This window comes from Oryzias latipes, chromosome 12 (genome assembly GCF_002234675.1).
Source record: "Oryzias latipes chromosome 12, ASM223467v1".
In the NCBI taxonomy this organism is placed as follows: Eukaryota; Metazoa; Chordata; class Actinopteri; order Beloniformes; family Adrianichthyidae; genus Oryzias; species Oryzias latipes.
In genome coordinates, this window is record NC_019870.2 from 2,607,148 (window position 1) to 2,631,681 (window position 24,534).

At 45.2% G+C, this 24,534-nt stretch overlaps 1 protein-coding gene across 2 annotated transcripts; it reads left to right on the forward strand.

Annotated features, from left to right (window-relative positions):
* Positions 1-1,011: 1,011 nt before the first annotated feature.
* Positions 1,012-24,037, forward strand: mphosph9 (M-phase phosphoprotein 9). 2 transcript variants are annotated; one of them, XM_011481438.3, is made up of 24 exons: positions 1,012-1,140; positions 3,065-3,330; positions 3,450-3,597; positions 4,484-4,573; positions 4,645-5,120; positions 5,211-5,367; positions 5,447-5,519; positions 5,888-5,991; positions 6,065-6,178; positions 7,611-7,969; positions 8,040-8,189; positions 8,261-8,348; positions 9,696-9,911; positions 10,514-10,561; positions 10,644-10,708; positions 11,476-11,568; positions 11,656-11,850; positions 11,918-12,072; positions 13,272-13,493; positions 13,586-13,706; positions 18,784-18,872; positions 19,397-19,596; positions 19,704-19,772; positions 23,289-24,037. In XM_011481438.3, exons 2-24 carry the CDS (start codon positions 3,101-3,103, stop codon positions 23,388-23,390), a joined length of 3,564 nt encoding a protein of 1,187 aa, XP_011479740.1. In that variant the 5' UTR covers positions 1,012-1,140; positions 3,065-3,100; the 3' UTR covers positions 23,391-24,037. The 2 variants fall into 2 exon arrangements, with proteins under 2 accessions (XP_011479740.1, XP_011479739.1); XM_011481437.3 differs by having other exon boundaries at positions 1,012-1,125.
* The last annotated feature ends 497 nt before the right edge of the window (positions 24,038-24,534 follow it).

A 24,534-nucleotide genomic window follows, 5' to 3' on the forward strand; every position in this document is an offset into this window, starting at 1 on the left:
CCTATTCGACCCTAAACTACAATATCAGCTGTCTGACAACAGACCAGCCAGTTGCCCAAATGCCGGCATACATCAAAGAGCTCTGCGGCGGCGCTAGTAGTAGCCTAGCAGGAGCTATCGTATGACAAACTAAGCAGCCCAGTTATCATAAATCTTTTGATATTTTTCTTATATTCATTGAGACAGTAATAAAGTGATCATTTTTGTTTTTCATGTTCCTTTTTTGAACGAATATGGGTCACAGAGACACGGAAGTTACCGCTGAAAGCGGCTTTTGCCGGCGTACAGAGAGCACATCAGCGTGAATGACTTATGACGTGAGTAATTATTGCGTTCGAACGGATTAATTATTGCGTTCGAACGACATAATTATTGTGTTCGCACGAGTTAATCATTTCGAGGGAACGGAATAGTATTTTGAGGGAACGCAAAAGTATCTTGTGGGAACGGAATAGTATTTCGTGCGAACGAGATAATAATCTGTGGGAACAAGATATATTTTAATATCTTAATGTCAGGACACGGGCTCCGTAGCTCTGCCTGTTGTGTTGATGTAATCTGTTACAGTAACTCAATGTGAATAAGAGTGAATGAGAATAATTTTTTTTCAAGTAACTAATAATAAAGATAAATTAATGAAGTCCCATTCAGATGTATGAGTTTCTTTGATGCAAAGTGATTTGAACAATGACTAAATGAACTTTCTTTGGTTTTATATTATAAAGTCAATAAAAACATTTTTTCTCATTATTCCTTGAATACTAATATTTTGCTGCCATTGAAGTTCCATAAATGAAAACTATAACAGTAAAAAAAAATTGTAAAGTAATAACTAAATAAAGACACGTAAAGAAGAAGCTCCTTTACAGACATGCGCTGTTCACCGTTAGCTCTGGTCCCAACAGATGTACACGCCCCCTTTTGTTCAGACAACCAATAGGAGCAAAGAGTGAAAGTCTGGCCCAATCACCGCCCTGCATTTCAGACACCGCTTTGACCAATCGCTGTGCGTGTTGTGAGCGTTACAGCACCCAGCAAACACTGCAGTGCAGCGGCCAACCAGCAACCAGCTAGCCAGCCCGACAACCCGCACGGAAATATGGATGAAGTAACCCGGGTGAACGGGTAGGTTAGACCCAGGTGAACCTTTACCGTCCCCGTCACCTTCGTCTCGGTGGTACGGCGGACGAGCACGCGGCTGTGGCTGTGCGCGTTCTCGTACCGCTGCTCCCGCTTCGCCTCCGCTCATTATAACTTAGCCGAACTGTGTTAGCTTAGCTGGCTAACCTGGCTGGTTAGTTGTTTCCCTCCTGCGGATAACGGACGGTAACGGACGCGAAGTTTACGGGGAGTTTCCGCCGCCCGTTAACGGGGGATGTTTTCACCAAAGCGGCGAACGCAGCTCGACGATTTTCCCGCCTTTATAATAAATAATCTGGATTATCGGCGATGTTGACTAAAGATAAATCAACTCAACAGCACCTTTCTGTCACTCAAACATGAAACAGGGAAGTGAAAGTGACGTTTTGACCAAATCTATGAATGTAAATCTCAAACGGCTCACGTTTTCAGTGAATGTTCTGTACATTTATAATCTGACACCCTTGCCTAACGAGAGATCTGTAAAAATCGGACTGAAAATAGTTTAAATTGAGCACACAAAACTAAAATAACCTGATATAATAATTGGATAAAACCTGATTTAAAAAAACAGATTTGATGCGTTTATGTCCAGCTCAGAAATCTGGGCTCCAGGTGCATGAAGCTTAATCTGCAGACATGCTCTGGGAAAACGGTAAAAACCTGAATAAGATGTTTTTTTGTGTGTGAAAACCTTTAAAAATAGAACCAGTATTCGTTTTGGTGAAATAAGTAGCGATGTCTCTTTTTTTCAAAACATTTTTTTTATTTTTAAAACCATCTATAAACACTCTTATTTAGGACAATTGCTCACATAACGGGAAATAATATGAATTAAAAGAACCGTGTATTGTTAAAAAAAAAAGTGTTAGATCGTGAAAGTAGGAACGTTTATGTTAAGATATAATAATTCATCTGTTAATCGATCCAAACAGATTGTTAACTGAATTATGTCAATATTAAATCAGATCCAAATGAAATATCAATTATTGGACTAAACCATTTGGCAGATTTTCCTATACAGCAAAAATGGATCAGTCTATAATTCCAGTCCAATGTTTGGAAAGTCATGTGACCGTACAGTGTGCTAGAATGAGAATTATTTGACATTAATTCTTTACTTGTTTGTTTGGACACATATTTCATTCACACTTGATTTTATGGAGGAAACCTGGACAACGGTTGAGAATTCTGGGATTCACACGGGTTGAAGTTTTGGCTAAAGAGGACGTCCTGGATCTATGTTGGGTCGCATCGGATCGTTGTTAAAACGAGTCTAACACCCCTATTTTATATGCACAAATTCTTAGACTTTCTACCCTATTTTAAGCGCCGTAACAGTCTAACTATCCTTATTGAACAATTTAAATATGAAAATAGTTTAACATTTTTAAGATAAAGGTGTCAAAATGATATAAATATTATAGTAAAGTGTCATTAGACATGTTCCCACAGAGCCTCTACGATGAAAATGTTTTTAATGAGGCATTTTTCTGATGATGGAGGACATGTATAGAGAAAATTAGGATTTGAAATAACATTTCTGAGTAACTCTTTGCTCAAATCGTGAATCAGGAATGTTGTTTGAAAAAAGATGGCAGTAAATACGCTGGGCGGGTCGCCAGCTCCATTCAGAGCCTAAAACAAGTCGTTTCGTTTCACTGCAAAGCTACTAGTTAGTTAGTTTGGTCTTCTATCAAGTGTAAATAGAAATTAGACAATTATAATTGGTAATATTTTGTGTTTTTACATTTCCGATTCAAGCAAGACATTTTAATGAACGCATTTATTTTAAAAAATCACATCAGACAGTTTGGGTTTTAAATAGACCGAAGCCTGAAAACCAGATTTCCGGCTTGCATGTAAACGCATCAGACCTGATGGCGACACCTCCGCCCGCTAACCGGAGCGTTCTGTGTTCCAGCTGTCAGACCGACCCCCTCCTTACGGGCCCGTAAGCATGTCCACGGATGACAGCATCTCTGAGGACGTGTCCAGCTCGGGCGCTCTGAGCCATGGCCGTGTCAGCGCCGACGGCGGGAAGGAGAGCGAGGCGTCTCTGGCGTCCTCCGAGGGGACGTCGGCCTCGGGGCCGGCCGTGCCGGAGGAGCGGCGCAGGACCTCCCAGACCAAAGGAGGCGCTGTGGAGAGCAGAAGCGTGGCCCTCACACCAGCATGCACCAAGATCAGGTATGAGGCCGATCCGATGACCTGCTGCATCAAAGGTCAATAGAGGCGAACAACTGGGAGGTTATTTGATTCAAAGCGGTTGGATTTGTGGGACAAACGTCTGGTCTTGTCGTCTGCAGGCGTCTTTGTCTGAGCACAGATGAAGCCTTTGAGCAAACCAAGAGCCTCCCGTTCATCAACCCCAGCTCTCTGGAGACCCTCAGGGCTCTGGTGCAGGAGATCCAGAGCAGCGGGGAGACGGACCCCGAGGTCTGGAAGGATTGTGAGGTGAGACCACCCGAGCGCCCGCCGCCACGCCGCGCCTCCTGTTTCCGGCCTCGCATCCCAGTTGGTGCAGAGCACAGCTGACAGCTCTGTGCTCGCTCTCACGTGCACATGTGCCGAGCACAGCAAACACCAAAACAAGGAGCTGATCTGTGCAGACTAACGATGTGATGCGTGTGGAGCAGACAGCTCTGACACAGAGGTGCATGATGGGAAAGTGACGGCAGCCTCCTCTGACTGTTAAATACCTTTTGGGACAGGAAATGCCGTGCCTCTTTCCCGTCGGCGGCGCTGTAACATCAGCTGCTTCCCGCCACATCCCGTCTCTTTTTTCGGTGACTCTGCGATTTTCTTTGATTGGGGGGCGGGGCTTCATCATCACCAGGACGGTGACGGCTGTTAGCGGCGAGCAGTTTTTGGTGTCTGAAAGAGAAATCGACGTTGAACTGTTAAAAAAAAAGCCCAAAAGATTCTGACATTTGAGCTCTAAAAGCAGCTCAGTGACGGAGCGTCTTCTGAGGTTGTGGGTTCAAATCCAGAGCCCGGCTCCCTCTCGGGGGGGGGGGTGAGGTGGAAGAACACCTGTCACAGGTGTGTGACGGTTCATGTAAGCTGATGGTCTCCATGGTAACTATGGTTGTCAGGGCTTGTTTGTACAGATTCGGATCAAATAAAACTTTTATTTATAAAGCCATTTCCTTACACATGTCGTGGCTTTACACACTAAAAACATTTTTCACACGCTGCACGTGTGTTCCGAACTGCTGTCACTGATCCGTACGGGTCGCGGCTGAGCCCCGGCGCCTTGTTCCCCTAGAATAAAGCAGTTCTTAACAGGTATTCACAGCATTTGGACCGCTTGACCCGTCCGTTTGTGTTTCTGCTCCAGAGCCGCTGGTTGCATCTGTTCCAGCTGGTTGAAAAGCAATACCAAGAGCAGATCCTGGCCCAGCAGGAGCAGTACCAGTGCCAAATTCAGGTCTGGGTCTCCTCGCACGCCTCCTGGTTCAGCGCCGTCCTGCACACTCACTCGTGTGTCCTGATTTTCAGCTGATTCAGGATGAAATCAAGGCTCTGCTGCAGCTCCAGAACCGGCAGACCGGCATCCTGGCACACGCCGACTTCTCTGCGCCCCCCCCTGCCAAAAGCCCCGCAGACACAAAGGACGCCTACGTGTTCCCCCTCGTGCACAGCGACCCCGTAGGCCCCGCTCAAAGCCACAGGCTGGCGGCCCCAGTCCAAAGCCCCTTCAGCTCTCCTTCACCGCCACTGCCCAAGGCAGAGAGCAACAACCAGGGGGAGGAGCCGACCACCACCGTGCTCAGCAGCGGCTACGGCACCCTGACCGCCTGGGAAGCCAGCCTGGGGTCTCCAAAAGGAGGGCTGGAGGGGACAGAGTACCTCCGGTGGAGTTCGGACATTCAGGAACGCTCAGAGACGCCGGCGACCACATTCCAGCTGCAGTTCTCCGGTGGAAAGGCCGATGGCGTGAATGATCCTGCAGAGAACCAGCAGAAAACAACCGAGTACGTCCGTTCTCCTGTGGCAGACCTGCTGGACTCTGTCAGACCGCAGATCTGGATTGATGGGAGTCTTCCTGCTCTGTTCTTCTGCAGAGACGGTCAGCAGTTCACCTCCTGGGCTCAGAGACAGAAACTCCGGCCCAGGAAGAGCAAGTCAGAACAAGCCTCACCCGAAACCCCAGAGGACCCCGGTCCGGCCCACAGCGTCAGCAAACCCAGCACCCAGACCTGTCAGGAGGTCCGGGACCAGGTACAGGAACCGGTTCTGGTTGTTTGGATGACGGTTTTCTGCTGTGAAAGTCCTGATTCCAATCTCTCTCTGGTTTCAGCTTCCAGCCGTCAGGCCGCCGTCCAGCTCCCTCCCCCTGATGAGGAGCGACAGCCTGATGTCAGAGACCTCAGGTAAAACCCCCCCAGAGGAAGCACAGTGACCTGCAGTGTTTGGATCAAGCAGGTGTGGGGGGGGAGGGAGGTGTGAGGGGGTAACAAAGAGGTGTGAGGGGGTAAGAAGGAGGTGTGAGGGGGTAAGAAGGAGGTGTGAGGGGGTAACAGTAGTACATTAGTACATATGGAATACTAGTATTTACAAAATACTAATTTATGTGCACAAAATGCTAATTTAAGGCAGCAGTTTATGATTTTTTTAATGTCCAGGGCTTCATATTTTATTTTCAGACTCATATAGTTGAGTTTAAAGATAAAACAGGACGACGCTTTCTGTCTTTGTGCTTTGCAGATCTCTTGATCTGAAAGCTTTTTGTGACTTTTAGGTTTCACTTACTGGCGCCTGAACGAGTGTGAGCTCTACCGCCCCCTACCGGACAGCTTTGACAGCGGCGCTTACGTCCTCCTGCAGGAGGCGTCCAAGAGCCTGGTGAGTAAAACGCCATCAGGGTGGCTGTGATGCCGAATCCCAGAACGGGCGCCAACCCTTCTTTGTCCCACAGAACCCCCCCCAGGAGCCCCGGCTCTCCCTCAGAGAGATTTACCACAACAAACGCCGAGACTGGAGACGGTCCGACGGGGAAGGCTCCGGCACGTCTCGCTCCCTGTCGCCACAGGTGTGTCACATGACCCAAGATGATGTCATGGTTCTGCTCTCAGAGCTAAACGTCAAGTGTCAACAATTCCCTCACTAATGCCTAAAAGAGTAAGACTCTGTTCACGACGTTTGTCTTTAAATGTGATGCTAGCCATTCGCTAAAGAAAAATCTAATAAATATGAACATTTAATGAAGACTATTTAAGTATCCACTGATGATGAAGGCATAGATGATTAATAAAAAAACAAAGAATTGAAATACATTTTTCACTGACTAACGGTTCAGATGTAATGCGTTGTGGTCTATATTTGCTGATCTACTGAGCATCGATCCACACTTCTCTAACTTCTAGTCAAGCTTTATAAAAAATAAACCCATTTTAAGGCACAGGGAAACATTTCTCTGCTGGTCTTGAAGTTGAGTCATCTGGAAATAAATCTTCTGTTGGGGAAACGTTGCACCGATCATCCAAACGGCTTCATCAGCCTGAAATAAAAAAAAAATTCCCCTGTTCAGGATTTCCCCCGAAAAATTATCCAGAAAAAGATCAGTGAAGGTTCTCCTTTATTCAGGTAAAGCCTCAGGCCAAACTGTCTGCGGGTCAAAAATGGACAAATCATAATGTTACCAATCACAAAACTCAGATTGTGTCGTGGTTTAGAGGCCATTGGATCATTTTCAGATCAGTTAAAAGAAAAAGGAAAAATAACAAGATAATGTGTAACAGGGCTGCACGATGTGAGGAAAACTCGCAGTATGCGATTTTAGTGATCAATATTGTGATGACGATATAACTTGCGATAAATGAACAAATAGAAAAACAACCAAAAACTTAATTTCCATGTCACTGCAACCAACATCTAACCAACAAGCTCCACCTGGTTAGTCAACAACGTGAAGGGCTCCATCTGATTGGTCAAATGCATAAATGGATTTATTTGATTGGTTAAATACTTCAAGCTCCCATAAGATGGTTGTAGCACATTTAAAGTAACCATTTATTGCAATTTTTGCCGACTTTCGCAATATGCATATTGCACAGCTTGTCACCGCGATAACGATAAATCTGCGATTTATTGTATTTTTTAAAATACTTCAAATCATAAATACATACACAAATATCACTTCAAAACATGTACTTATATCTTTGAACTCAAGGTACTTGTAGAGAAAACCCAAGTGCATTATGGTTCACTGCATGTCTATGTATTTGAAAACTGTAAATACATTTGTTTATGGAATGCACAGCTGTGGTAGAGATGGGAATTCCGTCCCTTTGACCCCCGCTGCTGTAAAACAGTCGGAGCGGCGTGTTTCTCCTCGCTACAGAAGTACCAAATAAATCTGATCTTTAGCGGTGCAGCGATGGCGACGCGGTTCTGTCCGTTTGTCATCGTCCTCATAGCTGTTGTGGCTGATGGAACGCTGAGGTTCTGACTCGGTGCTGCAGGTTCCAACAGGAAACCCGCGGCAGTCCGACCACACCTCCGGCTTCACCTCGCCCTCCTTCTTCAGCAGCCCGTCCTTCGCTGCTCAGCCTCACCTGTACCCCAGAGTCGAGACCCCTGTGACCCCTGACAGCATGGCGGAGTATAACCCCGACCCCCCCGACTGCGCCTCCGAGGCCTCCCGACCCTCCCCCACAGACAGCCAGCAGCACACAGCCAGCCCCCCTGTAGGCGCTGAAGAGGATGGACGCCGCACCGGCGCCCTGAAGCCCGGTCCGACCCGAAGTTCTGCTCTGAGGCCGGCGGCGAGTCGGCACATGGAGCCGCCTTCACCTGGGGAGGATCCCATCGTCCTCTCTCTGTGAGTCTGACCAACGTCTGACCGCTTTCTGAGCCGCCGCTTCGTCTTCACGGCTGTCCTCTGTCCTCAGACTCCGGCAGAACCTGAGAGAAAAACACTCGCGACACGTGGCGGACCTGAAGGCGTACTACGAGTCGGAGATCCAAAGCCTGCGAGAGAAGCTTCAACTCCGAGACCTGCCCCAGGATCTGGAGAAGAGCAACCAGGCGCTGACGGATAGGTCCGTATGAGCGCGCAGATGGACGGCAGGCTGCAGGCCTCACCGGCGTAACGCCGTCTGTTTACCTGCAGGTGCAAACACCTGGAGGAGGCTCTGGTCAACGCCACGCGGCACATTCAAGACTTGGAGGAGACCAACCTATCGCTGGAGAAGAAACTGGTATTCTGGAGTTTCTCCAGTCTTTAATTACACGCTAACGACAAATTACTAACACTTAATTAGCCAATGATGAAAAACCAAATCAGTCCAGGTGAATACTCGAATCTGATTGGCTGCAGACTGTGGATTAAAAAGAGATGATCCACAGTGATAATGGGCATCGTAAGGCCGGCTCACACATTTGGAAAAAGTGAGAAAAGTTGTGGTCTTTAGGTAAAATATTCACAGATTAATCTCAAATGAACTACGTTAAAACCACAAAAGTACAAAAGAACCACACAAAGAACACGTAAATCAGCGTAGAACACGAACCATGCGTGAATTCATGAGTGATTCATTCATCAATTACGTAATCTGTTCGTGACGTGCGCCGTATACGCCATCTAAAAGTTATACATCATGCGTGAAAAGTCTGTTAGACACTAATTTGTTTATGCAACTTGCAAAAATCACCCAAAGTTGCGTAAAAAAAACTGCACGATTCTCAACCGACCAAATTCACGTAAAGACCCGTCGGCCGAAACCAGAGCACCAGACGAATGACGGGCGCAACAATCGCTTATGAATGACGTAAATCACGCATGGATCACGAAAGAGCGACGTCTCATATGTGGAAAATGAGCAACATGTATGTAGTGGCTGTTTGACTCGTCAGAGAATAAGACTCGAGGAGGAATTGAACTATTTAGGCTTTGTTTCCGTGAAATAAACTCTCACTTCATCATCTGGACAAAAACAAGAGGTTGGAGGTGAACTGGAATGACGATCAGCATTTCGCTTTCCTTTCGCCGTCGCCGCCGTTCAAACGTTACCACGATGGAGCTTGGTCTGCTTTTTGTGAAAAAGGGATTGAATACACATTTGTTCTGTAAATGACCATGGTATGCGCGGAATAACGTCTGACGGGAAGGTCGTTCCCTTGAAGTGCGCTAGTGTCCGCTAACGGACACCTGGCTGGTCGTCCTCCCGTACGGAGGGCGTCTCACCTGTGCATCGTAAGGCAAACGTGAGCTCGAACCTGAGGAAAGTTGGCGTTCAACGTAAAGCCAGGCGGCAGGCAGGCATCAGTGCAGCAAAGTCCAACTCTGCTGGGATATTTTTAACGACAACATTGTTAGTGATGTTCGTAAAGCAGCAGAGATGGGAGGGTTTCTCCACTATTTGTTACACAAATCCTAAAACTACCAGAAGTTTATTTTTATTTAATTCACCGTCTGCTTTAAACTTTACCTAAGTAATATTTTGTGGAAGTGATATTACTCTTGCTTGAGTGCTATGTTCAGATTCAGACGTCTTCTCGTCTGTGGAAGTTGAACCGGCGTCTTCATCTGTGTTGTCTGCCGTTAGGCAGACTGGGCGGAGCGATACGCCGTCGCCGCCGCCACCGTGAAGTCGCTGCAGCAGCGCCTAGAAGAAGGCAAGCGCTCGGGCAGAGAGAAAGACGCCCTGACGAGCCGCCTGAAGACGCGTGTGCAGCAGCTGGAGGAGGCGGCGCAGGCGGCGCGCCGGGACGCCGACGAGAAGCAGGCGAGGAGGGAGAGGGAGTACAAGATGCTGCAGGACGTGAGTCTGTGGGGGACGAACCTGCTCGTCTCTGTGTTCTGAAGTCTGATAGGCTGTCACTAACTATTAGCTTAGAATAGAACAGAACAGAATAGAGCTTTATTTAAGGTCCGTGCAACACCCCTACTTTAAACAACCCTTGGTAAAAATAACGACTATAAATTATACATAGAAATACATTAAAAAGTGCATTTTCCAGGAACTAAAAACAGGAAATTCAAACATATTTGCTGCTGAATAAAAGTGCATTTGTCTTTTAAAGAAGAGGTGACCTCAACAAAGGAAAAAAGCGGTGTTAGCATGTCGCCCACATTTCCGCTCTCACGAACACAGGCTGGACTCTCGACAGTTTTTCAGCAGACTCCTGGCCAGCATAAAGGTGTTGCAGTAAATTCAGCTTCTTGTTGAGCTTTATTTAGCAAGCCATTCTTTACATAGAGAGACAATTTAATGTTTTTTTTAAACCGTAGAAACTGGAATCTCCACAGCCATAACAAAAATAAAGTGCATCCACTGCTGTCTGGTATAAGAATTCTCAAGAATGAGGAAGCTCTGTCGGTTAGCTCTGATCTTGTGACGTTTTTTTTTTTTTTTTTCCTCAGCTGCTCTCAGAATACGACTGTTTAACCAAGGAGCACGAGTCTGTGAAGGTAACCGAAGGCGTTCAACGTTTGGCTGCAGGATTGGAGGAGAACAACCCGTCATGCAGTTTGATTATCTGTGTTTCTGCAGAATAACTTGGTGTCTGCAGAGAGGAAGCTGGTGGATTCCAGCGACCACATCTCTGAGCTGAAGAGGTGAGAGGATCCTGATGGATCCGTTTAAAGGTTGTGGCGGCCTCTCCCCACTTTCGGTCTTTAAGTTTAAAATCCTAAAATAATATTCATCTTTTCCTCATTTGATGTCTAATACTGTTCTTATTGGTAGGAAATCCAGTTTATAATTTTGTGTTTCTTCTGGTGATACAAGAAGAAGAAAATTGACTTATTTAAGTCACAAGCTCAAAAAATGTATTGATAAGTTAATATCCACATTATAAATTAGTCCTATTTTCCATTAAATTCGTTTTTTTTTTTTAGGAAACTAAACCAAACCAAAACTAACGACACAAAAACATTTTTTTCCTCGTCTGTAGATTAAAAAAAACAAACTGTGGCACAAATCTATTCTAAAGAGGATTTGTTTTTCTTCATTTCTCTATCTTTGGAAGAACGTGTCTATTTAATTTGAACAAATCCATATTATTTATGTCATTATGAAAAGTGCTTTTTGCATAAAATACTTCAGTTTGACATGTTTGTGTTAAACGCTGCATCCATCAGAAACACAGAAACCGTGACATGACCTGAATGTGTCTTCATGCGGTTTAGTTTCATCTTTCCAGATGATTCCGTTTGGAGGAAACTTTTCTTTTGTTTTGGATTCAGACGTCCGGCGTTTTGCTGAAACAAATATACGTTTTTTTAATGTTTCTGATCGGTTTTCCGTGCAGACAGATGTCAACCTTCTCAGCTCCTCAGAGAGGCTCCTGGAAAGGAGAAGTGAACGTTTGTTTCATCCTCAGAGTCGTCTCCAAGCTGGAGGCTCAGGTGAAGCAGCTGGAGCACGAGAACCAGGCCCGGGTCCGCCACGCTCACGCACAGCCATCGGGGGCGGGGTGAGACCCTCAAACCTTTTATTAGAAACCAGAAACATCTGGGTTTCCCCCGCTGAAACCATGAAGCTTGGTTCTGACTCTCTGCAGCCTTTTCCACCACCCGGACCTGCTGCTGTCGCCCAGTAAAAGCACGGCGGGGTGGGACGTCCCTCGCAGGAAGTCCGACCAGCTGAACGGCGCTCGGAAACCACAGCTTCCCCAGAACAAGCAGCCGGGTCTGCAGAGGAGGTCGGCCTCCTCGGGGAGTTCCACAGACGCCTCCTCGGCTGACGGGAGCTGGAGGTGGGTTGGAGGTTTACATTTGGTCAGAGTGAAGGAGGAGAAGGTTCACGGAGCTCCTCGCCTGCAGGGGCGCGTCTCCGCCTGAGTGCGAGCAGAGTCTTCCTCGGAGCGCAGCGCCGGAGTGGAGCGGAGCTCGCAGAGATGGGTCCAGCCCGCTGACGCCCATGATGAAGGCCCTGATAGAGCTGGAGGAGACCAAAGCCACCCAGAGCCGGGCGCCCTGTAAGGCATTCCCTTCATCCTGAATCTTTATTCAGTCCTTTTTCATAAAGAAGGGGCGGAGTCCTGTTCATGCATGTACCGTATTTTCACGACCATAAGGCACACTTAAGTCTATGGTGCGGTGCGCCTGATGTGTGGGAGAGGGACGTGGGAGAGGGCCCCCCCCGAATAGCACAAAAGTGCAGGTATGTGCATTATGCAGAACACCATCGTTTTGGCGAAAATGCAAAGAGCCACGCCTAAACTGCAAGCTATCAGCTACGCGGAGGAACATGGGAATGGAGCAGCTTCCAGAGAATTCAAGATGAATGAATCCACGGTTCACAAGTGGAGGAAGCTGGAAAACAAACTTCAACAAGTCGAGAAGACGCAGCAGAGTTTTCCGCGGAAACGAGGCGAGTTGGAAGACTGGCTGAAGCGATGGATTATTGATCAGGGAACAGCGTCTCTACAGTCACCATGCCACAGAGGCATGGTTCAGAGGAAGCTTTTGCTTTGGTTTCATGAAACGCCGTCATCTTTCCATCCGGGCGAGGACTACAGTGGCGCAGCGACTTCCATCGGATTGCAACGAATAGCTGTCCATCTTCCACTCCTTTTACTGGGAGGCGGTGCTGGGCGAGTTACGCCACAATTTGTGAATGGATTGTAGATGCTTGGGCCAACATGTCTCCTTTCTTGAAAGCCGGCATCCTTCGTGAGGAGTTGCACGGCAACGAGACGGACTCTGACGATGACGGAAGGGAAGCTGGCGTGTTTGATAGAAAATAAGCCCGGCTGTTCATTTCAGATACAGAAGATGAGAACTTTGATGGATTTTTGGATGCTGATTGATGACTGAAAACATTCATCACAACCAACTCAGATTTGCTCCCGCTGCCTTTTTTAAACGCACACTAGCATGCATGTTTTACTGGCATGTGTTAGCGTGCCCGCACCCTAAAACCCGGTGTGCCGTTTGTATGTGTTAAATGCAGAAAAATCACTCATAACTGACACTGCGCCCCATAACCCAGTGCGCCCTATGGTCGTGAAAATACGGTATCTGATTTCTTCCTGGGATAAAGGGATAAACCTTCCAGCATCATTCCAGGAATTCAGGCTGGATTAAAGATGGAAGATCCTTGTCAGAAGCATTAATGGTTCCTGCTTGGAGGATATCCTCTGGCTGAGCGTGACTCGGACTCGTGTCCCCGCAGGGGTCGGCCGTCACAGGACCACGGTCGGGTTCGTGGAGCGGAAGCACAAAGAGCTGCTCCCGGAGCGAGCCGAGCTGCTCCAGGAAATCCTGCCTCCGGCCGAGCGGGGAGGACCCAGAGGCGCCGCTCTGCTGAGAGCGCGGGGGCGTCTTTCTCCAGACAGCCACAGATCCTCCTCATTGCCCCCTCCAGCACAGAGAAACGGGGCCCCCTCCACACCCAGTAAGGAAGTCATTCCCTCCCCCTTTATTTAAGCGTGACCCAACGGACGAGAACACGTTCTCTGACAGTAATCCGTCTTTCCTTCTTAACAGCAAAGAGGGAGACGTTACTGAAGCCTCTGTCTGCAAAGTCCAGCCCTAAACGCTGCCCCTCCGAGAACTATTCCACTGCGTTCGGTCACCCGATGCCAAGAGAGGAGCACCTGCAGCAAAGGTGAGACGCAGGAGAGCTCCGAACGTAACCCCCGTCACTGATGTGGGACATTAGTGGATGAAGAACCACTGTGCCACAGCTCACTGGTATCAGCTCTGTGTTCACCCAAACGGGAGCAGGTTTAACACGGAGTGGTCAGCACTGTGAAGGATCATAAAAGACTTTTTTTTTATTTGTGTTTATTGGATTCAAGATGCAGATGGGTCAATATCACCATAAGGTACCTTTGAGACTTCCCAATATCCCACCTATAAATATGGGATTTTCCATTTAACTTCACATTTATTGTGTTAGGTGGATGCTGTGCTGTTAGAAATGCACGTTGGTCAAGCTCCCACACTTTTTATAAATGAACTGACAATGTACCCACAAACAGCAAAACATGGACAATTTCAGAGTAGATTAAATACATTGGAATTAGATCATGGATGTATATTTTCAGAAAGCCTCTTAGTCCCTTTGTCCAAACTGTGTATTAGCTAATAAGAAAAGTATTTAGATAGTAATGAAATTAGGGCAAACAATTTTGTTACTGTACAAACTCATTAAAATCAAATCTAAGAACAAAGATATCTGGTGAAAATTTCAACCAAAACCACTCGGCCCCTATGTAATAATAAAGGAATCACACAGATAGATTTGCTAACTTGTGAAAATAAATTGTTTATTTTCTTTGAATAGGAAAATAACAGGGTGGACACATTTTAAAAGGTTGTTAAATTACCTCATTTTACAATTAATGAAAGAAAATTACCACCAGAAGTCCCTTTGCCATGTAGGGGCAAATGATCAGGTGAACAGACCGGTTTTGATCCAGTCTTCCTTTACGTAGCAAAACACCAAAGATTAGCCATTAATGTGGCGTTATTGAGATAACCATCAATGTGCACAGTGAAAGTCAAACATTCCACTGTAAAATGAGAAGAAAAATGCTGTTTTAAGGGGAGAATGATTGGTTTGAAAAAAAAAAACAACTAGAACAATATCACTGAGACACATCTCCAAGCAGTCTTTTATGGCAGCTATTGCAGGTCTTGGATTTAAAATCCGTCTCTGGGACATAGAGCAGCTCAACACATGTCTCCTTCAGCTTTTCACACAAGCTCTGGGCATCTGGAATGTTTCCTCCATGCGCTACAATCCGGTCTGCTGACCTCTTGAGGGTTCCATCCACACCATCTGCTGCACCCTCGCCATGACTAGCCTCAAAGAAATTCCATGTTTTTTGTCTGAACCCATACTTGTAGGGTTCTGTTGAGAGGTAGAAGAAATTTCCTTTTTGTGGATGCTGTGTTGCAGGCCTATCGCTGAAAAAATGAAGTACGCTCACTAGTGGGTGACGTTCTCTTAGTATCTTCAGGACTGAATCAAGGTGGGCCCAGATGGCGACAGGGTCATGTCTTCTGGAGGTGGATATGAAGCAGAAGACGTGTGGTGCTTGTTCACCAGGGATGCAGAGCACTCCAGTGTGCAGACAGGCCTCCAAAATGCACAGATTGTATTTCTCCACTGTACTTGCATGAGTCATTGCATGAGAGTAGTGGAAGCCAGGCTTAGGAAGAAGGTGGAGATTTGTGAGCAGCAGTATGGTTTCATGCCCCGTAAGAGCACCACTGATGCCATTTTTGCTTTGAGAATGTTGATGGAAAAGTACAGAGAAGGTCAGAAGGAGCTGCATTGTGTGTTCGTAGATTTAGAGAAGGCGTATGACAGGGTGCCGAGGGAGGAGCTGTGGTACTGTATGAGGTCGTCTGGAGTGGCAGAAAAGTATGTCAGAGTAGTTCAGGACATGTATGAGAGAAGTATGACGGTGGTGAGATGTGCTGTAGGTCAGACAGAGGAGTTCAAGGTGGAGGTGGGACTACACCAAGGATCAGCTTTGAGTCCTTTTTTGTTTGCTATGCTGATGGACAGGCTGACAGACGAGGTAAGACAGGAATCTCCCTGGACAATGATGTTTGCGGATGACATTGTAATTTGCAGTGAGAGTAGAGAGCAGGTGGAGGAACAGCTAGAGAGGTGGAGGTTTGCTCTGGAAAGAAGAGGCATGAAGGTCAGTCGCAGTAAGACAGAATACATGTGTCTGAACGAGAGGGATCAAGGTAGAAGCGTTAGGTTACAGGGGGCTGAGGTGAAGAAGGTGCAGGAGTTTAAGTACTTGGGGTCAACAGTTCAGTGTGATGGGGAGTGTGGAAAAGAGGTGAAGAGGCGAGTGCAGGCAGGTTGGAGCGGTTGGAGGAAAGTGTCAGGAGTGTTGTGTGACAGAAAAGTGCCAGCAAGACTCAAAGGAAAGGTGTACAAGACAGTGGTGAGACCAGCTCTGCTCTATGGGTTAGAGACGGTAGCAGTGAGACAGAGACAAGAGGCTGAGATGGAGGTAGCGGAGATGAAGATGTTGAGGTTCTCCTTAGGAGTGACCAGGTTAGACAGGATAAGGAACGAGTACATCAGAGGGACGGCTCATGTTGCCTGTGTTAGCGACAAAGTCAGAGAAGCCAGACTGAGATGGTTTGGACATGTTCAGAGGAGGGATAGTGGATATATTGGTAGAAGGATGTTGGAGATGGAGCTGCCTGGCAGGAGGGCAAGAGGACGGCCAAAGAGGAGATATATGGATGTCTTAACAGAGGACATGAAGTTGGCTAACGTTAGGGTAGAAGATGTCCATGATAGAGTGAGGTGGAAAAGGATGATTCGCTGTGGCGACCCCTGATGGGAAAAGCCGAAAGAGAAAGACTTGCATGAGTCATTTTCTCTAAAATCTATATGCAAGAGGGAGTCATTGTGCTTCAAGCTGCTCCTGAGCTTCCTGTGGGCATCACACTGCCACTAATGTTGAAAACACGGTGCCTAACATGGAGTAGCCTCTCCTGGAAATCTTTGGTGAACTCCTACTCTCCCCTTTTCACTGTGATACTACCCAAAAGGGTCTGATGTGGCAAAAGGAGGCGTCTGAAATGTGGCCAATGTGCTCAGAGATAAATCTCATTTGCAATTTCTTCAATGTATCGGGAAGCAACCTTTATTAATCCCACAAGGGAAAATTTAAGTTATAAAATGTCAGTAGGAGCTGTTGTAATGTGTAACATTATTGGTTGTTGCCATAAGCTATCAGAATGTCCTTCCTGTCAAAGAAGGCTTAATGACAGGTTGGACATTTTTGGTTAATGTTAGCATTTATTGAGCACATTGTGGATCTTCACTTAGCAACATGATTCAGTTAGCAGGTAGACTGTGTATTGTTTAACTTATATATTTCAAATTTAGGAAAGGCTTTTATATTAAATTATATATGACAGGGTGGACATGTTAAGCTTGACAACATCTGACTACACACCTAATATGAATAAAATTACTAAACAAAAGTGTAAATATTTACTCTGCAACTAGCCACTGTTTCAGTCTCCAGTGAAGGAACACAAAATGCTGGTTGTGGGGTCACTTAAAACATTTGCAGGTTTTTTAAAGAGACAGTTATCCCAAAATGAGGGTGGACAGAAATGTCAGGGACCTGCGCAAAATGTTCAATAGCATTATGGAAATGACATTTGCGTGATCAAAATTACTTATGTGCTGTGACGCGAAATGTGTACCAATTTCTTTTTTAAATTTAGCATAATTTAAGCATTTATTACACACTCTGAAGTTAGCAGAACAGCGTGTGGGACATACCAAAATCACAAACATCCAAAGAAAAAAACTGCATAATCTAAAGAAATCACAATTTAAGAACCAGATTATTTGACTGATTTGTGTGCAAGTTTTGGGTCACTTATGGTAAGAAGTCAGAGTTAAGTTATTCTGCTCCATTTAGTTTATGAATGAGTAATACTCATGGGGACACCAAAGGCACTTTATAGTGATAAAGTCTCTCAGTTCAATGCTGCGTGATACGAGGAAAAGTCGCGATTTGTGATCAATATTGTGATGATGATGTAACTTGCAATACATGAACAAATAGCAAAACAACCAAAAACATCACTTCACTGCAACAGTTTAAACATTCTACTCCAAATGAGGAGGTGAGCATCTTTGATTTGCTAAAAACTACAAGCTGCCATATGGTTGTTTTTAGCACATTTAAGGTAACCATTTATCACAATCTCCGCCGTCTTTTGCGATATGCGTGTTGCTAAAGGTCGTGTTTAGCGGCGCAGCGTCTCGTGGGTTCCGGTGTCAGACCGCGTAAAAACTACAAAGAATAAATAAATGAAGCTTAAAGACGCAGGTCTGTCTGGCCATTTTTCCCTACATCTCCCATGATGCATTGGGTTTACGTGACAACTGCTGTGAAGCACAACAAACGCAAACGTGGGACAGTCTGCTCTAAGTTCCTCTTGATGAAATCAGAGGTAAATTCTCCGTCATGGTTTGTGTCGTAGCACTAACGTTCATTTTGTATGATTAAACCCTTTAAAGTGACATTTTTTCATTTAGACAAAACAAAATACATTTCATAGTGTTTATTTAAAATATAAACATAAACATGTTGGTCTTTTCTTCATAAAGGTATCAAGCTTGCTGTGATTATATAGTTGTTCAAAAATAGTAGTTACTTTTCCACAAACATAAAAAAATACAGATTAAAAATAATCACCATTTAGAAAGAATATATAATTGTTTTTTTTAAAGTTAGATCAAATTTGATTTTAAAAAAACTGGAGGGAAAAAAAGAGTTTCAACTGATTTAGTAGAAAATGATATTTGAAAACTATTACTACAACTTTTAGGAAAAACAGCTGAAACTCAACTATTTGAAAAATGCTGGAGAGACTGAACATCAATACTGATGACAGTTTGAGAAACTCTGGATTATCTGAGCGTGGCTTCAGATCATATCTCTGGATTTCAGACACATTTAAATCATTTACATGATTGAAATAACCCCACGGTTTCTTTTTCTGACTTTCAGATGTAAAATCCTGTGATTTCCTCAGAAATTGTTGTTCTTTAATCGCGTTTTACCTTATTGTCTGTAATCTAGGTTAATAATATGTTTACATTCTAGACCTCCAGTTGGTAAATGTTCTTTTATTTACACCCGTCTGTCTGGGGATGTTTTTTCAAATGTCTGCAGGTCGGACGGAGAGACGCACGGAAGGCGCCACTCGTTCCACAGCGGCAGCCCCAGGAAGAGGCTGCAGTTCCCGCTGGCAGACAAAGACGGTAACGCTCGTTTCTCATTCTGAGCCTCCAGAACATGTGTGACTGCTGCAGGGACGAAGGCATCCCGAGATGAGGCCGGGCAAAGCAGAGCAGAGCGTCTGCTTCCTCCTTAAGTGACCTCAGGCTGTCTTCCTGTTTATCAGAGGAACTAGCAGTGGCTGATCTTAACCTTAACTGCACAATAAATTGCAAATCTCGCAATATCAAGCTGTCGAGATGTCCTCCTATGTAGACGAGGGTTAATTCTTATTTAAATGAAGCTGCTGCAGTTTAATTTGTTTTGCTGTTTGTTCATCACTTTGGACCTGCTGAAGGTTCTGCAGATCCGCCTGATGTTCAGAGTTACAGCAGCCTAATGCTGAGGTAACCAATCATTCTGAGACAGGAAGTTCCTGAGTTCAGAAATGACAGAAACTTGTGTTTCGTCTGAGTTCAGGGGGAAAAGTTGGAAGTCCTCCGAGTCTTCAGACCTTTAGCGTGTCCTGGAAGGTTTAAGGAGGTTTCTGTGTCCTCCTGGTCCTCAGAGCCTCAGGAGCCAGCCTTCTGCTCCAGCATGAAGCCCTCAGAAGGTGACTCCCAGCCGGGCTGGGAGCAGCAGCGAGGTTGCGTCGGGCCGGACCCGCAGGACCCCTGCGAGGACTCGGTTCTGCTGAACCCGGGAAGACCCGAGTCTCTGGCTGAGGCGGAGAGGCTCTTTGACGAGCTCACGCAAGAAAAGCTGCAGGTGAGTTGGAGGTCTGTGGCCCCCAAACGCGGTCGACCGTAGAGCGGGCCGCCCCATCAGGGCTGTTTTCTGAACCAGTGGCCCCTCTGTGTGTTTCTGCGGTTCAGATTGAAGCAGCTTTGAGCCGGATCCCCGGAGCCGGAGGAAGAGTCAGCCTGCAGACTCGCTTGGATGAGGTGAGTTGACCTCCAGTCGGTCGCTTTTTATAAAACTCCAATGTCTGCACAAAACCTTTTTTCTCCCCCCTACAGGTGTGTTCACCTGTAGAGGGCAGCGTGCGTGCGTACGTGCGTGTGCTTGTGAAGCAACACATGCAAGACGGTTTTTCAAAATCTCATGTTGTGGCTCAGCATTGGTAACTTTGACATAAGGTCACATGTGACCATCAAGCTCCACGCGTGACTTTGTATCTATTGAACATGTGTGTGTATCTTACTTGAAGTTTGTGTTACACAGCATACAGATGCACACCTTAAACCAGGGGTTGGGAACCTTTTTGGCTGAGAGAGCCATAAACACCAAATATTTTTAAATGTCATTTCGTGAGAGCCATACAATAATGTAGCGTCCCTTTCCCACACTGAGGCCCGGAGACTTAACCTCTTTAAGGTTCTTTATTCTGGTTACTGCAGGCCGTAACCAACGCCGTACAACTTGTTCAGCAACTCCTGAATCTCTCCCACCGAGAGCGTCTCCCAACGTTTTATTCCCCTGCACCAGCCCTCCTATTTCAGGGCTCCAGACTAACTTTTTTCACTAGGAGCACAGTGGCCCCTAACTGAAAATTTTAGGGGCACAACCAGAAAATTTAGGGGCGCATACCGTAAATCAACATTATAACCAAATCTACTAATTTCCACTGTATTACTAATAAATACTTTAATAATAGACGCAGAAATTACAATGTGCTGTTTCAAATTCAGTGTCACATATTATTCTTCACTTTTGAAGATGCAACAACAGGTAAACTGACAAAAGCATTGCTGTCATGACAGTACAAATAAGTAAAGAAAACGGATGGAAATTTATCTTTGTGACACCAAATAGGTGCAGCCAAGATGCACAATAAGCATGTCTTTGAGATCACAAAAATATCGCGAGAAAGGGGTGGGAGCAAGGGGCAAACCTACCCGGACACAGCTGGAAACTGAACTGACTGAAAGCTGCCCTACAGACTACAAAACAATGCATTATGGGACATGTGTCCTGATGGTTTTTGTAGTGGAGTGATTAATTAAAATAATTTAAAATACCAATTCATTAAAAAAGGCTGCATACATTACAAAACATTAAAATAATCATAAAATATATAATAACACAGATCACACTAAGGGGGAGAAGAATATTAAAACTAAATTGAATGTTAAGGACAATTCCAATTTCCTGTTCTCTTTCAGTCTTGCTGCAGATTCGCTTTCATCTCACAGCCCCCCCGCCTGGTCTCCCCAATGATCCACGCGAGCCGCCGGTTCATCTCAAACACGTCTATCGTTGCATTTTCCCCACGTATATTCAGTGTGTCTAAAACTAATGTTGTTTTTGCTCGAGCGTGTTTAATGTTCAAGCCCCGTTAGCTGTCACGCATGTACGCGTGGGACATTTATTCTCCTCAGCTGACCCGACTCCCGCGGGAGCGGTGTGCTGCCGTAACGGCCGTGCATAACCGTTTGATGCGCCGCCGTAACTGTAACCAAAACCTAAACCTTCCTCCGGGTCTGTGAGACCCAGAGAAAAGTTCAGGACGGACTGCATGTCTTTAGAAAATCACGAGCGAATAAATACGTTCTAAAGGAAAGTAAGGAACTCCTTAATGTGGTCCGGGGAGGGGGCTGTCAGGTGTCCTGCTTTCAAACCCTGTCATTGTCACGCCCCCAAGAGTCATATACCCCACTGTGATTGGTTGCTTTGTCAGCTCCGCGCACGACAATGAAAAAGTGTCATTCATTAAAACTGGCGGGCTGCAGTAACATTAAACCTTCATATTAAGGCGGGGACCGCAAAATATCATCTTGGGGGCCGCAAATAGCCCGCGGGCCGCGAGTTTGAGACCCCTGCTGTACACTCTGGCACTGGTACACTAGCCGCAGGTCGGAAGAACGAATCAATAGTTCGCTTACCCATAGTTCAGACGCACATATCAGGTTGTGATATTTGTCTCCGTTTCCTTCCCACAGATGTTTACGCGCGCTCGATTATCTCTAGGCCCCTCCCCCTCCACGCATTTTAGCCACTTACAGTGGCTTTCCCTATTCTTCTCACACGCAGTGGCCGCCTCACAGACAGGTATCACGCGAGAGTGTACGTGCTCGCGTTTCATGAGTATGTGCGCGAGTGTGTGTGTCTGCCTGCGTCCGTGTGGACTCGCGTCTCATTGATTATTTCATTGATCATTGACGTGCCCCTTCCACGTTTAATGTATAAAAAATACGAAGGGTGGGGGAGGCAAATTTACTGGTCGCGCATGTGCGACTGGATGTAAAATTCAGTCGCACACTCTCAAATTTTGGTCGCAAAATGCGACCAATTGCTCGCAGTCTGGAGCCCTGTATTTCCTTATTCGGCCTATAGCTGAACCCCATTGGTCCAAACTCCCCAACGACAGGCTGAGTGACAGAACTGAGAGCCAATCAGCATCTCTGCTTGTTGCGTTCAATGAACACCGGAACTTAGAACGCGACCCAACAGCCACTCAGTCCAACTCAGTCCACTACAGCAGCGGTCCCCAACCTTTACTGCGCCACGGACCGGTTAGAAGTCTAGCAGAATTCTCACAAACCGGCATATTATGTGTCGGACAAACACTGTAGCAACGCTATGATAGAGGCAGAGACACGTGATAAGACGTACTCTACGCAAAACATTGTACATCGCACAGGTGTCATCATCCTCTCCCCTTCCCACACTCATGGTGCTAAAAAGAAGTAAACACAACAGGAAGAAATAACTAAGGCTGAAACAACAGAACTACCAGATGAAAGGACCTGTAGGCAAAAAGAAACACCCGTGCTCAACCCTATTTTGACCAAAGCAGGCAAAGGGGATTGATTTAATTCCCTGTGATGCTAGCTCTGACAGGAACCCCTGCAGCCTGTGGAACTCCCACAGCAGACCAAACGTTTACGTGACCGACACTACAGTACAACAAAGTAATATGACTGTCATGAAAACTGGTATTTTATAAACATAACAATAAACACGAATTATGACATGAGCAACGTCCTCTCTGCCCGCAACACTCCCTGCTCGCTATGATGACGTTTAAACATGCCTTCAAAATAAGAGCCTGAAAAATGCGACTCACCACGGTGCTGAATGGTGCATGGGAATCTCCCGTTGGTATAAATCCGTATTTTAAGTAGGACTCCTGATACTGTCTATTAAATGTAGCTTTCTTTTTTTGGGAGTCGAAGGCTCCTCTTCTGTCTCCTGGCTGGGCCTTTTCCCCTTGGCAAAGAAACTCTCCAAAGACGTTTGTTTGACACATGAGGTGTATATTTGTATAAACCCCTTTTGTATTTCAGGCTAAACTTTGGTTAAATAACATTTGCATACATGTCTTTTTGAACTCATTTCATTTAAAGCGTTCTCTATAAATCCAATTGACTTAAATCTATCATTAAAATGGACTTTTATTTTGAAAGCTGTAATGGTGTGTATGGTTTCTGAACTCCTGATGTCGTTTTTCTGCTCAGGCGGCTTTAGAGAATCGTCTGGAGCGTCTGAACCGCGATCTGGGCTCCATCCGAATGTTCCTGAAGAGATTCCACATCCTCCGCTCTTCTGCCAACATTTAGGAATGTCTGGTTTCCTGGTGACACCGATTGTACGCCATCGTCTTCTGTCTGTACATCAAACCTACACCGACGTCCTTTATACGCAGTACTCTGGGATAGTTTTCTAAAACATTGCGATATTTGGAGTATATTTTTGGTAAAACAGATTTGTACAGTCATTTACTTTTATAGCCAGGAAAATATAGAAATGATAAAGTTTTATCACATTAAGGGGTACGTTCCTTTTTAAAGAGTTTATTATTTAAAATGTGAATTCACTGTAAACATTTGTTCCAAACCACCACTGCCATTTTTCTGTTTTTGACCATTTTATTCAACGTGATTTGAATGAATTCATGTAGTTTTTTTTTTTTTGTTTCAAAGTTTTTTTTATTTGTTTGTAATATTTTGGGCCAAACCTACTGGACTTGAAGGACATATTTGTTTACTTTATTCTCGTTTACGTTCCATTTCTAAGCCTTTTTTCCTTAAGTTTGTAAATTGACTTCAGCATGGACACATTTCAGACCACTTCTCCCTCAGCGACTTTTGTTTCAGTTAAATTTTTTTATTACGCTGTCTCCTCTTCATCTTTTTCTTACAGATTGAACTTTTCACTGGACCTGTAATGTTATTGCACAATAAAGACATTTTTTTAAAAACTAAAATCTGAAAGAAGAGTGTCTTTTTTGATAGAATTCTGTAAAATGTTCACATTAATATCTCCTTTTAAATCCTTTATTGGTGGTAAATATTCAGACAGGTGCAGTCCATGATGACACATTTTAAAAGTTTGAAACTTTTCCAACTATGGGGGTCTCTCGGTCTCAAAAAAGCACATTATTGCCCATTGTTCCACTTGTCACATCGCAGGTATTTGATGGACCAGTTCACCTGGTTTGGAGGGTGCAGGTAATCTCTCTAATAATTTAGAACTTCCTCTAGTAATGGCTAATATCAATATGCCCTGAGGTCAATGTGTAAATGATTTGTTTTGCAACCACACACAAAATATAATTTTAAAAAAGTATTGTTTTGCAGTTTTAAGTTTTCATTTTGGTATTTTTAATTACATAATTCAGACTGTGTTTGTTTGAACAGGATCTAATGAGGATTTCTAGAGCCAAATATATAAATATAAATTAACTGTTGTTTCTTGGCATAA